This window comes from Dendropsophus ebraccatus, chromosome 3 (assembly GCF_027789765.1).
Source record: "Dendropsophus ebraccatus isolate aDenEbr1 chromosome 3, aDenEbr1.pat, whole genome shotgun sequence".
Lineage (NCBI taxonomy): Eukaryota > Metazoa > Chordata > Amphibia > Anura > Hylidae > Dendropsophus > Dendropsophus ebraccatus.
The window spans coordinates 158,071,369-158,090,409 of NC_091456.1; the positions used below are offsets into that span (position 1 = coordinate 158,071,369).

A 19,041-nucleotide genomic window follows, 5' to 3' on the forward strand; every position below is an offset into this window, starting at 1 on the left:
CTGCTCCGAAAGCATAGTCAATCTACGCCAGTATATGGTCAACCAAGGACATAAGCTGGCAGCTGGCTAAAAATTAAAATTCACATGGAGATTTTAGAAAGAATTTCTCAGTCACTTCTGATGTTTATTTGTAAATATAAAAATGTAGATGTGAATCTAGTGGCCTAAGGTTATAATATTTTCATATTTCAACTGGGGGGGGAATGCTAAATTAACTGGTGTCAAAAAGATTTGTAAATTTGTATTTAAAAAAAATTTGTGTCGTCTAGTACTTATCAGCTGCTGTATGTCCTGCAGGAAGTGGGGTATTCTTTCCAGTCTGAGACAGTGCTGTCTGCTGCCATGAAAGGAACTTTCCAGAGCATTAGCAGTTCCCTGTAGAAATTCTCTCCTGCTCTGCACAGTTCCTGTCATGGACAGAGGTGGCAGCAAAGAGCCGTGTGTCAGACGGGAAAGGACCATTTCCTGTAGGACATACAGTAGCTGATAAGTACTGGTAAAATTGAATTTTTATAAATAGAAGTAAAAATTAAAAAATCTGTATAACTTTCTCACATGAATTGGTTTAAAAACAATATTTTTTCTCCAGAGTAACCCTTTTAAGGAAATTGATATCTAGTAAACACATAAAACTTATATTTCCACAGACTGGTCTACGCCTAATGCCGTTGACTGGCAGATCCAGGTAGATAACATGGGCATTTTGAATTAGATAATGCTTTAAAGGAAAACATTTTATATATCATTTACAAATAAATAATATCACAAACCTTACAGTACTTATCAGCTGTTGTATGCCCTGCAGGAAGTGGTGCATTCTTTCCAGAATGACACCTTACTGCTGCCACCTCTTTTTATGACAGGAATTGTCCAGAGCAGAATTTGTTTTCTATGGGGATTTGCTACTGATGTGGACAGTTCCTGTCTCGGACAGAGGTGGCAGCAGAGAGCTCTGTGTTGGACTAAAAAGAATACACCACTTCCTGCAGGACATACAGCAGCTGATAAGTACTGGATTTTTAAATAGAAATAAATTACAAATCTATATAACTTTCTGAAACCAGATGATTTGAAAGAAAAAGGACCCCTTTAAATACAGATCTGTGCAGAAAAAGTTTGCACAGTCCCCCCGCTTTTCCTCTTATACTTGTATATATCTGATAGTTCTCATTCTCTAAAAGTTCATTTGCAGCCTACTCTTTTCAAGAGCCTCTCACATCTACAATTCTTTTCATTGATTGAGATGAAGCTGTGGAATGTACAGGCTCGGAGTATCCATCAAACGCCTCCTCATGCCTCCTCTGTGCTCTTCAGGGAACAGCTCACAGTAAAACACAGCCTGGTTAAATACAGTCTATGGCACTTCACTAAAGTTAGAATGCAATTTCCATATATACATTTTCACAGCATGACCAAAAAGTTAGAATTACCCTTATATTTAAAGGTCACCAGGGAAAATCTTTTTCTTTCAAATCAACTGGTTTCAGAAAGTTATCTAGATTTGTGATTTACTTCTATTTAAAAATGTCAAGTCTTCCAGTACTTATCAGCTGCTGGATGTCCTGCATGAAATGGTGTATTCTTTTCAGTATATGTGCATACTAGGACTTTGCATGGTATTTAGTTAATACAGGCTGCTTCTAGAGTTAATTGCTGGGTATAAATGACTGAAGTAGTAATTTCCAATGAAGAGAATGGCTGCCATCGTAATTAAAATTAATCTGAATAGCTTAAAAATGATAATCGGGGAAGCTCCACTGTGATAATTGTCCTGTGACCATCAACCTCCCAATGCCAAATTGCTGGAGGTATCTGAAAGAAATGGTCCCAGTTTAGGGTGTTTAATAAAAAAACAAACAAACTGGTAAATAGAGACGATTACGATTATAACGATATGTTATTTGTATAACTTTTATTTTATCTGACTTTTTAAAAAAAATTAAACCTTTTTTAAAAAAATGTGTTTAAAATTGCTCTTACCATCCATATATAACACTTTTATCCTTTGGTCTATGGGGCTGTGTGAGGTGTGATTTTTTTGCACCATGATCTGTTCTTTCTATTGGTTCCTTGTTTGCATATATGTGACTTTTTGATCACTTTTTATTACAATTTTTCTAGATTTAATGTAAAAAAAAAATCATCAATTTTCCACTGGCAGGTTTTTGCACTTACGCTGTTTGATCATTTAATAGTTCGGGTGATTATGCACGCGGCGATACCAAATATGTTTGTTTATTTATTTTTATTTATAAAATGGGAAAAGGGGGTTAATTTAAACTTTTATTAGGGGAGGGGATTTTTTTAATTAATGAAAACACTTAATTTTTATTTTTTATACTTTAAGTTTTAGTCCCCCTGGGTGACTTCACATTTAAGAGATCAATGCTATGCATACAATATGTATGCAATGTATATAATACAGCACTGATCGATTAGATCAGTGCTGTATTGGTCTGGTCTGCTGCAGACCAGATCTGTTGTTTACTGAGTCAGCATCAGCTCATGCTCATGCACATAATGGAGAGGACTACTTATTGTCCATGTTATTCAGGAGGATATCTCTGGATCAGCTGCATGAAACAATGTAAGTGATACATCATTCTGTTTAGCTTCTCTGTCACTAGTTTAAGCTAACCTGAGATAGGACAGTATAAACCTACTGACAGAGTTTCTTTAATTTTCCAGACCTGCACATAACCCAAAACTTTATTTTAATATTTTTAATACAGAATGAAAAAAAAAAAGTAATCCCACTGGCCACAGGTTCCATGTGCATTGATTCCTGTAAATTACCCTTCCGTTTTTTTTTCTTTGCAAATAGTTTTTTTCTCGAACCTACTGAATTGAATCTGAAAGTCAAAAGTATTATATCCTAGCAGAACAGGAAATATGTATAATTATAGGCATGTGCTTCTAAAGAAATTAGAATACTTTGTGATATATGGATAACTGTAGTGAATGGCTGAGAACAGATGCAACATTCTAGTTCATTTATTAAAAAAAAAAAAAAAAAAAAAAGTTTTTGCTTTTTCTATATTGGTATTCGAGACTGCAGGCTTGGACTCCACCGTACAATTTGTGTACTGAGTTATCCAGGTTTAAAAAAAGAGCACAGCTACTTTCTTGCAAAAGCAGCACCACTTCTGTGTTCAGGTTATATGTTGAATTACATGGACAAGAATGGTGCTGCTTCTGAAGGACCATGTTTTTCTAAGTCTGGATACCGCCTATAATATCACATACTATATGGTAATGGGTTTTCCACGTAGAATTAATTCAGCTTTTTCTGCCCATGTGTATTTTTGCATTTGGAACTTAAAAAAGGTGCAAAATTTGCAAACATTTCAAATTAATCTGTTAATTTGCCTTATGCAAGTAATACTGTAATTGACACGTGTCTAAATAGTTTTTATCAATGAGACTTAAAGCGATAGATGTTGGGATGCTTGCCTAATAATTAACTAATACCAGGGACACAAGCAGCTGTACTCTCTGTCAGTGGGTGGCACCTTCAATCTGTTCAATCTGTTATTAAAAATAACTTCCAATAATACCTTGGTAGGCGAAGCTTATATTTTATTTAATTTTTTCTTTCCATATTCTTGTGCCGTTCAGTAGGGAGCGTGACACAAGCAGGGACAGCATCTGAATTTAGTTAGGTAGCGATAAGCACAGTGGTAGTTAGTCAGTGTAGGGAGGGAAAGATGACCGAGTAGGGCTTAGAACGTTGTGAAATTGTCAATGTAGGGAGGGTGACAGAACGTTTCTTAACCTGTAGTGACCAGGCATCCTCTGTGGAAATTTTTTTTTAACCCAACAGTCCTTTTTAGGGCTAATTTATATATATATAAAAAGATTCATAAAAACAATAAAAAAAAAAAATATATATATATATATATATATATATATAAATTTTTTTATTGTTTTTATGAATCTTTTTGTCTAGCTCTGCTGTGTGCCAGTGATTGCCAGTATATACGTATGGGCGAATAAAAGATACGCTAATGCTACGCACCACATAATTGCTCCGCTATTATGTATTGTGCGCTTTGCACCTGATAATCTATACTCATATACATAGACCTACGCACGCTACGTATGCCTCTACTGTACATTCGTGATTTGATCGTGAATGTTCGTGATCTGAACCGAAGATCGGGGTGTTTGCTCATCACAACATATGGCTGCTATATGACCATTTGGAAGTAGACCATTTTGTAAATCTGTGTCTAAAGTTGGAAATAATAGAATTAAGCCAGTTGTCAGTAAACAAAGTTGCCTATATTCTAAGAATAATTGTATGATATAGTTGTAGACTTACATGTATCCTGCTTGAACATATCTTTTACAGTTGATGCTTGAACAGTTTACTTGCAGGGTAACAGATTTTCTTCTGGGCTTATGTAATGTCTATGTATAGTATGTAGATAGAGAAAGGCATGGTGTTTTACTACAACAAATGTACTTGTTTTTTTTTATACTTTTAATGGTTTAAATTTTACTATTTCTTATTTTACTATTCTATAGTCACTATACTGTATTTCTCTATAGTTCTTGCAATAGAAAGGATTATCTCTGTACATTAATATAGTTTTAGCTGCAAACAGGGGCGTAGGTAGGATTCACAGGGTCCCATAGCAAAAAATTTTAAGGCACCCCCCTCCCCTACACACAACACAAAGCACTGTGCATATCTATCTATCTAATCTATCTATCTATCTATCTATCTATCTATCTATCTCCTATCTATCTATCTATCTATCTATCTATCTATCTATCTATCTATCTATCTATATATGCTTTACTGCTGGTGCACTGATAACCCCTGACCCCTGTACAGAGCTCTGCACATTTTCCTTTCCTACTTGATTGCCAGCTAAAGAACAGAGGTGCAGGTGCAGTCAGTGCAGTTAACCCTTTTTTTGTGTTGCAGCATGTAAGTAAACATTGGGTCACTTACACACTGCCATACATAAGGGGTTAAGCAGAAGGACACACGCTCTTACCTTCTCCCCTGTGCCCCCCTCTTGCATGGGGCCCCATAGCAACTGTCTACCCTCCCTCTATGGCAGCTATGCCACTGGTTGCAAAGTTTGCAAAAATTCACTTAGTTGACAAAGCAAAGCTTCAGTTTAAAAATTCTTTAAAAAAAAAAAATGGTGTGCACTTCCCGTGTCCTCTTCCAGTATCTTCAGCCACCTTCAGCCTGCTTAGCCAATCACAGATCAAGGGACAGTGCCTCAGACAGTGATTGGCTGAGTGGGTTGACACTCAGTGACAGGTCGCTCAACCAATCACTGACTGTGGTGTTGTTTCTTCTCAGTCAGTCAGTGATTGGCTGAGCGTAGAGTGACAGCCCACTCAATCAATCACTGACTGAGAAGGGACAGCTTTCTGGCTAGGGATTGGCTGAGCGACTTGTCACTCTTGTGTCTCCAGAGAGACATCCCGCTCAGCCAATCACTTCCCATGGCACTGTCCCTCAGTCAAAAAATTGCAAACCATATTTTTTAAAGATCCGCTCATCTCTAGCGAACACGTTTGAAAGTAATCTTATTATTATTTTTCAGCTGACTTTGGACTGTCCAAAATTGTTGATGACCAGGTGACAATGAAGACTGTGTGTGGAACCCCTGGCTACTGTGGTGAGTAAAACACATTATTATTTGTAGCCTTTTGCTGTTTCACACTATGTGGTATAGAGGAAAATCTTATAGAAATAACCTCAAAATTGCCACTGATTCCACAGTCTGTCTAGTACAGATGTGTTTTCCATGAACTTGATGTCTGTGGTAGGACTCAAACTTTAAAAGGAATCTGTCACTAGGTTTATGCTGCCTTACATGAGAGCAGCAAAAACTAGTGACAGAAATGCTGAACAAAATAATATATTACTTACATCATTCAGTTCAGCCATTCTCCTTATATGCAGGACAATGGGCTTTTGTTGGGCCATGGTATTCTCTCCACCCTCCAGCTGCTGATTTACATATATATACACAGTATAGATAGACAACTGCCAATCAGCAGCCAGTGGGCAGAGGTAATTGGTGCTCATGAATATCCAGGACTACTGAGCACATGCACATATAGAAGAAAACTAGTGTGCAATGCTCAGAGTCCTTTCCATTATGCGCTCATAGTATTCAGGAGGATATCTCCAAATCAGCCACAAAAAACAAAGTGACATAACACTGCGACCGAGGCATATGCCAGGGAGAAGGCACAGAGTTGGCCCTTCTCCCTGTCGTACAACAGCCCAGTATACCCCATTCATCTGATGGGCAGGCAGGGCAAACTGCAATATTGCAACCTCCAGTTGGTCTCATTTATCAAAAGTTCTTTCATCTGAAGTCTCTTGGTTGCTCATAGCGACTAATCAGAATGCAGAGTGACTTTTTGGACACTTCAGATTCATGAGGCGTAATATTCCTAAAAAATAATGTAATATGTGAACTAGCTCGGGGCTTCTTTTTAATTGAGATCCATAACTTACTAAGGCTGACAATTATTTAATCAGCCGGCAATATTAAATTACTCGTGATCTACCACGTTTATTACGAAGCCGAATGATGACATTGGAGGCAGTTTATTCTGCTTTGTGTTGCTGTGCTTACTCTGTACTTCACTGCTGATATCCCCCCAAAGAATACGCTCAGGTTTTACAGTGACAACAGATGGCAGAATAGTAGTCTAATGAATATATACAAATAATACCCTCTCAGATTAGCCTGGGCAGAGCCGTCCGGAACTGAAAGGTCAACATTTACAACTCACAGATGAATATTTTTACGTGGGGAAAGAAAAAAATAAATTCTTTGTAATTTGTTTAACATAGAAATGACAGGATTATAGCATTATATATAAATCTTTGTATACGACATACTTAAAACCTTTTTTTTTTAATCTGGATGCCCAATATAGTCCAGAGTTTCTGGATTACAAACATACTTTACAATGTAATTTAAAAGAAAAAGTTTTTTTCTGTTGTGTTTTTTTTCACGTCTTATTCATTGTACTGTTCCACCGAAGTATGCAACTCTATATCCATTGACTTCTGTTGTTTTAAATAAAAAGTATACAGTGCAACCTCTTTGAGAAGACCACCCAAAATTGCATTGAAAGTAGTCTTCTATGGTGGTCTTTTGGAAAGGTTTTACTATGTTAGGTTGAGTTCACAATATGATTTTTTTGTCTTTTTTTTGCAAACATAATGGGTGCATTTGTGTGCATCCGTTTTGATCTGTTTCCATTGACTTCAAAATGCATCCATCAAACAGGGACACTATAAGTCACTTGTACACACAGGGTGCTGGAATGAATACACCTGCTGATGCTGATGCTGCTGTTATATCATCTATGTCTCAGCACTGAGAAGTGCTTTGGATTCAGAGATGACTTTTTCGCTGTATCTTAGGGCCCTATTCCACCGGACGATTATCGTTTGCATAATCGTTAACGATTAACGATCTCAAACGACCGCTATTGCGAAAGACCTGAAAACGTTCACTCATTTCCATGGAACGATAATCGTTACTTATGATCGTAATTGCGATAGTTTTTTCTTCGCTATTTATTCGCTATTGTGTTCGTATCTATTGCGAACGACCGAACGATGACTTATTCAAAGCGAACGATTTGCGAATGTTTTGCGAACGAGCAACGATAAAAATAGGTCCAGGTCTTATAAAGCTATCAACGATTTCTCATTCGGTCGTTTTTTGAACACTGCAATATTCGATCGAATACCATCTCGATCGAATCGTATTCAATCATCTCTAATTCACTGGTCAACAAATTTTCAAAAGTTGTTTGGTTCCGAAATAAAATTAGCCATTTCTTAATGATTTTTATGTGCTGAATTCAAATATCACAAGGAAAAATGTGAATTGGCTCTAGTTTCTATGATATGGAAGAGTTCTCATGTTACTGTTTTGTGAATTGTATAGAATACAGTATAATAGCCGACATACAGTATTTATTACTTCTGCAATCATAAGGAAACTGTTAACTGTTTACTGTTCATAAACTTTTTAAATATATTCATAGGAAACTTAGTTCTATCTGAAATCAACTACAATTTGCCGGCATATCTAAGAATTTTTACAAATTAATTATTTTTATTGAACTCTGGAATGTAGGTCCTTATTCAATGGCTTCTCGGTGCATTTACACCTGTCTTTTGTATTCATACATGGGATTGTCTCTGATAACTGTCCAACAGTAACCTGCAAGCATTGATGGGTTCCATTGAGGCTAGGTCCACACTGCGTTTTTGCAATCCGTTTTTTTCATCTTTTTTTTGCAAAAAACGGATGAAAAAAAACGGATGCATTTGTGTGCATCTGTTTTGATACATTTTTCCATTGACTTCCATTGTAAAAAAAAAAACGGATCCGTTTTTTTAACGGACACAAAAACATAGCTGACACTACTTTTGTGTCCGTAAAAAAAACGGATCCGTTTTGATCCATTTTTTTTATAATAGAAGTCAATGGAAGAACGGATGCACACAAATGCATACATTTTTTTCATCCGTTTTTTGCAAAAAAAACGGATTTCAAAAAGGCAGTGTGAACCTAGCCTTACCCTGATACCTTTTTTTCCATATTGGTCATTCTAAGATGATGCAATAAACCAGTTGATGATGCAATACTGATGATGCAAACTTTTCCCAGTGTTGTATCACAGGCTGTGAAATATATAGAAAGTACGTCTAGGTCTTGAAAATTAGAGCCATTTTCAAAATTTGAACATCATTTCCGATTTCAGCAACCCAAAATTAGTTAAGATCAACTGTTTTCATGATCAGTAATACGGTTAAGAAAAAGGCATACTAAAGTTTTTTTGGGCTAAACATGTATCAAAAAGACATATAAAAGGGCAACTAAAGTCTATTGGCACATAATAAGGGAAATTACTTACATAATTTCCAATGACTTGTTTGTTTTGTACTGGTTTCCTAGTGTTAAATAGAATTGCTCACTCCAGTTCCTGGTAGCAATCTAATTTTCCAAGTTTAGATACAACAGGGCATTTTAGGAGTTTCAGGAGTGCTGTAAAGCAAAACTGCTAAAGAAAAATGTTATTATTTGCTTTTGGCACTCGACTTGATTATACTACTTCAGGTTATTTACTAAAAGCACATATCAGTGTTTTTTTTTGTTTTTATTTGTGGATGCCTTTGGGTTCTTAATATTAATATAAATGCATGTATTTTTAGCAAAAAAAAAAAAAAAATGAGATGGGCTTTACTAAAAATTTATGGCCATTTGGCCTCCATGGCTCCTTTGTATCGCAGTGCATAGCAAGCTGCAGAGTGCTATACACATTGACATCCATGATAGAGCTCGTCTGTTGGCCTAGTCATCTGTCACCCCTGCCTCCTCCGGAGTGATCATTTTAGCTTAGCTTTAACTGAATTTTGATGATCGCTCAGGAGAAGGCATTAATGGCAGGAGATCAAAGCATTGGATGACATGTATGATAAATTTCAGTATGTAAGGCATTGTACAGCTTGCTATTTACCTAGATGCTAAACAAGCCAGATGGTTGAACTTTTGTAATTAAAACAGCTAACAAAATTATATACATTAAACTAAAATCAAAGCCCCCAGTGGTTCCCAAAGTAAACAGCATTCTGCGACATGCGATATACTGAGATGCATAGAAGCTGCAGAGGTCGAATGGTTGTAAATCTTTAATAAAAACCCAATGCCAAAAATTATTTTTGCCACAAACACATGCATTTTACTAATAATAAAGCCTATTTACACTGATGAATAAAGCAGACTACTTTTTAGTCCATGTTATTGCAGAGCCATCCTTTGGAGAATTCCACTTTGTTCTACACACTGCCTAATTTCTGACAAACAGACTCGATTTTCATGCACAAGTGAGGCTACGGCTGCTTATTACGCATCTGTTTCCTGGTTTGAATTATTTATTCCTGTCAAACCAAATGCCCCTCTAATTTTGTTAAGCCCTTACTAATTCAATATTTCATTCTCTTTGGTAAATAAAACAGAACATACAATATTGTACACAGGAGTGGAGTTTCTAATGAGAATAAAATACTCATAACTACAATGCCTATGTCATATTGAGGCCAATTACAATGTGATTTTTTTTAGCTTTAGACAAACACATCTAGAATGCACGCTGTACACTCTATGTGGTGACCTCAAAAAAACTAAAAAATAATAAATTACAATGGAATCTCTGGCTGTTCATTATGGTAGTGTTCAATGTATCCAACCTATAGAGAGGATGTAAGTGACCCCTACCCCTACCCCTTAAAGAGGTTATCCAGCGCTACAAAAACATGGTCTTCTTTCAGAGACAGCACCACTCTTCACATTCTGGGATCTGTAGTTCAGCTATACCTATTCTGCTGTGCATGCTGCCCCTGCTGTTTCCTGTCCATTTCCGTGTTGTTTCCATAATTTTCTGAGGTTTTCAGGTTTTCACGCAATCATCCCTGCAGAGCTTTGGTCCCCTGCAAAAATGCTCAAGTTTCCCATTGACTTCAATGGGGTTCGTTACTCGAAACGAGCACCCGAGCATCGGGAAATATTCGTCTCGAGTATCAAGCACCCAAGCATTTTAGTACTCACTCATCTCTAGTGGAGATGCCATATAACCAAAACCTTTACTTCCTTGACATGTGACTGGGTATAGTAAACACAACAGGTTTACCTCTTGGACTTTCAGTATACCTCAGTATATGCTGGTTTAGCAATGTGACAAGCTAAGCGGGAGTATATGCACAAATATACTTACAATATCAAGACAAAGTTTAGGATTTTCCTCATCCACCCAACAACTTTATACTGAGAGTTGTAACATAGGTACCGTAAAGCCGCAACTATATCTCTGGAACGGGGGAGCATGGCAAGAAAGTAAAAACGCCATTAAATCAGGGCCGCAGGGGCTACAAAATGATATAATTAATAAAACTTTTGGACTGGCCACAGGTCCTCTTCAATCTTGTAGAGCCACTTGGGGTTTGGGTATATTGGTAACAACCCCAAGTCTCGGTTTCCTCTACCATTCTAGACATGATGTTGGGGAAATGAGATATTGAGATAACTATAATCTCCCTGGATTTTAGTATTTTGAGTGGTTTAAGAGCTGCTCGGAAAGATTAACAAATCCCTGTCACTTAAAAAAAAAAAGTTTCATGTGCCCTGTGTGACATGTGAAAAGTTTTGATTGATTAAGATTGCTCGGTTGGGGTCTGGCAACCTTCTCTCTACAGGAGATGGTCTCCATAGACTTACATTGGAGGCTGTTTCCTGCAGTGAGACGGAAAAAGCCAGTAAGCCGGGAAATAAAGCACTTAGCAGAGCGCTTCTTGGCTTGATCCTCGCCAATCAAAACTTTTGACATATCTCTAGGACAAGCAAAAGATTTTTGTGACAATGGCCATTTAAAGACATCAGTACCTTCCTCTCATTTACTGCTTAGTTACAGACTGCAAACTACCACATCAGGCACAGTAAAATTACTAAAACTAGTCTGTTGCTAGGGGGTATCTGGAATCATATACACCGGCCTGCTAAAAATCTCGTTGAGAAGAAAGTTCTCGATAAAGATTTGTGTCTAACTAACCCTTAAGGCATACCTGTCACTACAAATAACTTTTATGCAAAAATACTGCAGAGACATCATCACATGTTTCTCAGCGTCAGTGAGCTAGCCAGACTTTCTACCAGGAAGGAACCACCAAGCCAAGGGGGGTCTCCAGTCAAGGAAACCACCTTCCAAGAAGCCACAGTCAAAAATGACAGGACTTGGGAAATACCCAAGCCAGTATCCATCCACAGACAGCTGTTTCGGGGTATTTGCCCCTCATCAGTGGGATGTAGGATTCTGGCTAGTGGGAGCAAAGCCTAGTAAGAGCATTCAAAAGAATAATGGTTGACCATCATTCTTTTAAATATAAAAGAACTTTTTACATTTCATCAGACATGTCAAAAGTTATTGATCACACTGGATCTCACCATCCTCATCGGAAGATATAGCCATGGAAAGATCGCGGAGATTGCAAGTTATCCACTTCCCAGACAGCCGTGCATTCCGTCAATATTTTTCAATGTAAGTCTATGAGAAAATATCGACGAAATGAGCAGCCGACTGGGGAGTGGATCGCGCTGCTGCATGCTGTCTCCATGGTTATATCTTTCAATCAGAGTGGGTCTCAGCAGTGAGACCCACTGTGATCAATAACTTTTGGCATGTCTAATGACATGTCAAAAGTTTTTTGTAGTGACATATTTTTCCAAATATCCGATCGACATGAAATTGTCATTATAATGTATCTCTAAACCAAATACGATGATCATTCCCAATGACTTTTAACATAGTTGTTCCAAATTAAGGCTATGTTCAGACCTCGCAAGAGACCAGCTGTCCCGTGACCCGGCTGGGATTCCATAGACGGCAAGGTAACGTATATTTTCGTAATAATCACGGCTGTTGTTGCAATCGGCAACAACGGCCGTACTTTTACAAAAATATACATTGTGTGAACATGGCCTAAATATACTTTGGCAGAGATGGAAGAAATCAATATAATTCTTCTGCTTTAGAAAGACTTCAAAGCCTTCGTATAACACTAAGGGGATACGTGATTAAAAACAACTTAAGATCAAAGACATAGTGGGAGACTAAGGAAACATTAGATATGTGAGCAATTAGCATTGTATACTTGGTAACGGATGAGAGCGAATACATTCACGGAGACCACTACTGCTCCAGCATTTATTGTGCTACTTAGCGACCCGTTTCTGCCTAGAATATAAGACCACAGATTTTTAATATATAATGAGCCATCGTATATTCATCAGATAATTCTGACCCATTAGATGTCAACTCCAAATGGATGAATCACTGAAGTTTATATATACATTTACCTATATAGCGCTTCGCCTACACACATTGAGTGCTTTGTAAACCAGCAGGGAAGAGACATCTAATCAAACTACTAGGTAACAAGAAGTGCCACACAATGAAATGCAAGGTAACATTAGTCACACCACTTATGTAGATCATTTACAGTAACAAAAAGATAGAAGCTCATTATATGCATCATGGCATGAGTCAGGCATATTTTTACAATGGGTTGCAAATTGGCAAATTTAAGAAATAATTTTGCTGAAGCTTATGTCAGGTAGAGAGGTTGGATGTTCAAGAATTCACCCAGTTGTCACTTAGGATCCAAATGTCTGAGCTTCCAATGAAGTGTATAAGGTGTATGAGGGACCTCCTGACTCTCCACCAGAAGATCAGTGGAGATAGGGGTCAGGAGTGATGGATTTTCATTGCGCAATCCTTTATTTTCCACAGGTAAAAGTTAGTGCCGTAGCAGTCTGTTGATTGCTTGCCCATTATCTTCCCATAGGAAACACATGAACGTTGGGCCATGGCAGACATTCATGTGTATGGGAAGGAAGGGAGAGATCACTGTTGGCCAAATGATTGTTCAGCTGACAGTAATTTAAGATGTATAGGTATTTATTTATAAGAATAAGTATTAGTAAATGTAGGACAATATATGCATATGGTCAAGAATATTTCAGAGCAAGACCAAACTGGGGAAGAAATAGGATATTAGTGACTTAAATGATTTAGCTTTATTAAAGCGACTCTGTACCCACAGTCTGACACCTACCACCCACCCCCACCCCAAACCCCTTGTACCTTTGGATAGCTGTTTTTAATCCAAGATCTGTCCTGGGGTCGGTTCGGTAGGTGATGCAGTTATTGTCCTAAAAAACAACTTTTAAACTTGCAGCCGTGTCAAATTGGCGTGGCCTAGAGAACCTATGCCCTAGGCTTGCACCGCCTCTCACACGGTCAGGGAAGGGATGGGAAAGACACAGTCTGTGGACCCTGCACTTGTCCCTGCTCACTGTCCCTGTCTACTTGTCACTATCAGCCCTAGGCGGCTGCAGACAACTTGGTGATAGTCCCTGACTTAAGGTATATGCCTTTGTACTAGGTCTGATTAATGTTATTTAAAGGAGAAGTCCGGCGATCTATAAAAACAGGCAGCCGGCAGGGGCATGGGGGAAATTGATTACAAGTACTAACGTACCTCTCCTTGTGCACAAAGTGAGTAGCGGGACCGGCAGCAGGACCCCTGCTGGAAGGCATTTTCCCCCAGAGTTGTGTTTACATCAAGGCTTGGGGGAAAAGGCCTGTCCCAGCTGATGGGCAGCCCGCTCAGCCAATCAGTGACTGGAGCGAGGTCATGCCCTAGTCACTGACTGGCTGAGCGACCAGTCCAGGTCGTGGCGTGTCCGCTCTGGAAATCCCTGACCTGGTGGGGGTCCCGCAGCTGGTCCCGCCACTCACCGCGGGCATGGGGTAAGTTAAAATTTATAAACAATTTAGCCCCTGTCGGCTGCAGGATTTTATAATTCGACAGACTTTTCCTTTAAAAAGCGTGTGTGGTATCATTGCTAAATACAATGCTATTGTTGGCTTTTTTCCCATTAAGAGCTAAATAATTATTATATTACCGGCCAAAAACCATTTCTTTTCACACATTCAACAATTCTGCTCCTCCACAAATTTTCCATGTCTCCTCCATATGTTTTCACACCCTCTGTTTCAATCAGTTCAGTGATAGGAGATACAATGTTTATGACAATGCAGTATATTCCATTAGTCGCATGTCCAATCAGTGACTTAGTATTACTTAATACATATACAACAAAATGTGATTTTTATTACCGTATCCAGAAACAAATATCTGATTAAAAACAATTCTAATGTTATCTGCTATTTATTTCAGCTCCAGAAATTCTCAGGGGGTGTGCCTATGGGCCTGAAGTGGACATGTGGTCAGTGGGTATAATCACCTATATATTGTAAGTACTCGCAACTAAAATTATCTCTGCCTTTATGAATGGTAACAAAGAGGGATGGGATCATTGTGAATAACGTCTTCTCCTTTACTCCAGTTACTTTATATCCTCAATGCAATGCCCTTCCAATCCCACTGCAAGACTGGTACTGTGACTTTGTGATACCACAGTTAAGGGACATTTACACATTCCATGCACGGTCTGTATATACGGATGATGTGCTGAGAAACAGAATGCTGAACTCCTGGCATCATGATTTATTCTGATGCCAGAAGCTCTGAATTAGTCTGAATGTTCATGCTACTGTACTGACACAGCCACGAGGATTTGGATAGTAGGGAACAGCACTCTCCTCCATACAGTAATCTTAATTGTCTGTGAGAAGGTATTATTATATTATGAATGTCTATAAATTAAAGGGGTAGTTCAGCAAATATGATTTTCTTTCCAATCAACTGTTGCCGGAAAGTGCCAGAGATTTGTAATTTGCTTCTATTGAAAAGACTAGAGAGAATACACCACATCCTGCAGGGCATATAGCTGCTGATCAGTACTGGAAGACTTAAGATTTTTTCATAGAAATAAGTTGCAAATCTCTGAAACCAGTTGATTTGAAAGAATTTTTTTTTTTTTTTTGCTGAACTACCCCTTCAAACTACCACCATATACTACATTGAGTGTAAGAAGAAAAGCTTAAATTGTATTAGAAAAGTAAACATAAGGGGGCATTTACACATCTGCAAAATACGGACCTTGGAGCTCCCGGCTCCCGGCATCATGACTGATTATGATGCCAGGCGTTCCAAAACTGTTTAAAAGTGCGTTCACACGTAACGGATCCGCAGCGGATTTCTCGCTGTGAATTCGCAGGGAGATCCGCTGGGGACCCCTGCCCTGTACACTCTATGGATGCACATCCCGCTGTGAGTTTGTCAGCAGCCCGCCCCATTGACCCCCCGACTGCCGGAGCGTATACATCACCTGGTCCCCGCTCCGGCTTGCTTCGGGGGTTTCCGTCACGTTCCGCTCGGCCAATTAGTGCGCTGCCCCGCCACAGCACACTGATTGGCTTAGCGGGATGTGAAGACGCCGGGAGCCCTGAAGAAAGCCGGAGCGGGAAGCAGGTGAAGTATACGCTTTGGCGACAGGGGAGTAACGGGGCGGGCTGCAGACATACTCACAGCGGGATATGCATCCCAATGCGAGTTTTTCTGCCCATAGAGTGTACAGGGCAGGGATCCGCAGCAGATCTCACTGCGAATTTGCAGCGAGAAATCCGCTGCAGATCCGTTACGTGTGAACGCACCCTAAAAGTTTGTTCTACTGTAATGACACAGCCACGCAGCTCTATCAGTACAGTAGCACAAACTTCGGAGCTCCCGGATTCATATTGAATCATAATGCTGGTAGCCCTGAGGTCCAGATCGTAGAATACTGTCTGTGCACGGACAGTATTTGGCAGACGTGTGAATGTCCCCTTAGGCATAGTGTATGTGAGCTGGCTTCATGCTTTGCTGCTTATGTGGTCGCTTTTTATGTAGAAGCACTTCGGTCATTGAAGAAAGCTGCTGGACTCTGTTAACTCTATAAGGCCTCATTCATACGTTCAGCGATTTTTCTGGGCCGCAAGCCCTCCCATTTTTTTTCCCTGTGATCCGTGGCAAATCATCTGTATTTGCATCCGTAATTGCATCTGGTTTGGTTTCCGTATCCGTTTGCATAAAATGTGAATAGTACTAGTTTGCATAGATTTGGTCCATGTTTTTTACGTACATCACAGATGTAACATCCGTAAAAAATACAGATCCCATAGACTTCTATTAATAATTCTCACCACAATCACAAGCCGCACTAGGACATGTCCTTTATTTTGCGGAACGGATTACGGATCAAAATTAACACGGACTTTGTGAATAGCCCAATATAAATGAATGTGCTTTAAGTTGAACCGTGGTTAGGGACACCTTTACGGGACATGTTAATAAGGCATAAGAGAGCAGACAAAATGACATCTATTTTCAGAGTGGCACTCTTCACAGATTCCTTCCATCACCTCTCATTCTACCTCTTCACACATTACACATTGAGACTGCTAAAGGTGTTTGTGGCTTTACATAAAATCCGGTATCATACTGTACATGCCTTCTGTTTCTTGCATTCAGTTTGTACAACCTTTCCCTATATGCTTCTTGGGGATCATTTTACTGATCTGCATACCCAGACAGTCTCTGTGACAAGTCAAACGTTTTTTTCTTTAAATTTAACCGCTTAAAGACGTATAACGAACATTTACGCCATCTCGTCACTAGGGGAGTTCAGAGGGGGGCCACGCCGCGACCCCACTCTAAACTGCCGCAATGACAACTGCTATCTGCAGCCCGGGACCATGGCTATTAGCGGGCGTGGCCGCTTGCCGCTCGCACTAATTAAGACCGTTAAATGCGGCAGTCAAACATCATGGCTGCATTTAAAAGTCTTCTGTACAGCCTTCCCTGGTGTCTAGTAGGGCGATCTCCCCCCCCCCCCCCCCCACGATGCGATCACTGAAGGGAGATCCCTTCATCTTACCACCCGGAGACTCAGCGTCAGAATGATGCTGATCCCGGCTCGGTATTCTATTGATCTGGTCTGCTGAAGACCAGACCAATTGAGCACCGATCTCATTAATCGGTGTTGTATAAAGTATACTACACTGATCCCTATGAGGGATCAATGTATCTATATTAGAAGTCCCCCAGGGGGACTTCTAATTACTGTACAAGTAAAAAAAAAAAAAAAAAAAGTGTTTCTATTAATAAAAAGCCCCCTCCCCTAATATAAGTCTTAATCACCACCCTTTTCCCATTTTATAAATAAAAATAAATAAATATATAAACATGTTTGGTATCGCCGCATACGTAACTATTTGGTATCGCCCGAACTATTAAATTATCCCATTCCTAATCTCACACGGAAAAGGGTGTAAGCGCAAAAACCTGCCAAAGTGCAAAATTGGTCATTGCATCAAATCTAGAAAAATTGTAATAAAAAGATCAAAAAGTCGCATATACCCAATCAAGGTACCGATAGAAAGTACAGATCATGGCGCAAAAATGACCCCTCACACAGCTCCTATAGACCAAAGGATAAAAGCGCTATAAGCCTGGGAATGGAGCGATTTTAAGGAACGTTTATTTTCTGTAAAAGGTTTTATTTTTTTAAAAGCCATCAAATAATATAAAAGTTATGCAAGTTACATATCGTTTTAATCGTACTGACTTAAATAACATATCAGTTTTACCATAGGACGAACGTCGTGAAAACAAAGCTTTTCCAAATAAAAAGAATTGCGTTTTTTTTTTCAATTTCACCGCGCATATAATTTTTATTTTGGTCTCGCAGAATATTTTATGCAAAAATTAAGTCTGCCATTACAAAGTAAAATTATTGGCACAAAAAATAAGGGCTGTAGGGGAAAAATACAAGTGCTATGGCCTTTTAAACACAAAGAGGAAACGAAAACTGGCTCTTGCCATTGTTCTTCAGTTGTGTTCCCGTAGTCAGCTGTAAATATGGCCTTTTGTTAGGCAATTGCGTCAATTTCTTCCACAGGCTTCCAATGTTATTGTGTATGTGTAGTGTGTTTTTGTTGTGTTTTTTCCCCATTACCCATAACAAGGGGGGCAGCACCCCAAAAAGCTATTTACAGATAAGTAACTCTTCCTTCTGGGAAAGCAGCTATTATTTTCCAGCAATGTGTAAGACTCTTTAATGGGCCTAGCATTCGTTTTCCTAATTTATACCAGTGATTTGTAAAGAGAGTGTCCACTTGTATTGGTAGTAAGATGTTCCTAATGCTTAGGCAAGTTATTGGATAGGGGGGATGACTGTGTACATAAGGCTGCTAGAGTAACTACTCCTCTGGGATAATGTATGATCTGGTCTACAAAATAACCGTTTTATTAATCTCTTACAGACTTTGTGGCTTTGAACCTTTTTATGATGAACGTGGAGACCAATATATGTTCAAGAGAATTCTCAACTGTGATTATGACTTTGTCTCCCCCTGGTGGGATGACGTGTCACTGAATGCCAAGGACTTGGTGAGTAACCTGCACTACTTTCATTCTTCTAGACAAGGAAGCCTTTTCATGGGTACACCTCCATTTTAGACAGATTTACT

At 39.0% G+C, this 19,041-nt stretch overlaps 1 protein-coding gene across 2 annotated transcripts in view; it reads left to right on the forward strand.

Moving 5' to 3' along the window:
• The window catches only part of CAMK4 (calcium/calmodulin dependent protein kinase IV), a 141,902-nt gene that overhangs the window by 108,049 nt on the left and 14,812 nt on the right, over positions 1-19,041 (forward strand). For both annotated transcript variants that reach the window (XM_069964688.1, XM_069964689.1), the window contains exons 7-9: positions 5,574-5,648; positions 14,807-14,882; positions 18,835-18,961. In XM_069964688.1, coding sequence (XP_069820789.1) covers positions 5,574-5,648; positions 14,807-14,882; positions 18,835-18,961 — 278 coding nt within the window. The remainder of the gene's footprint in view (positions 1-5,573; positions 5,649-14,806; positions 14,883-18,834; positions 18,962-19,041) is intronic.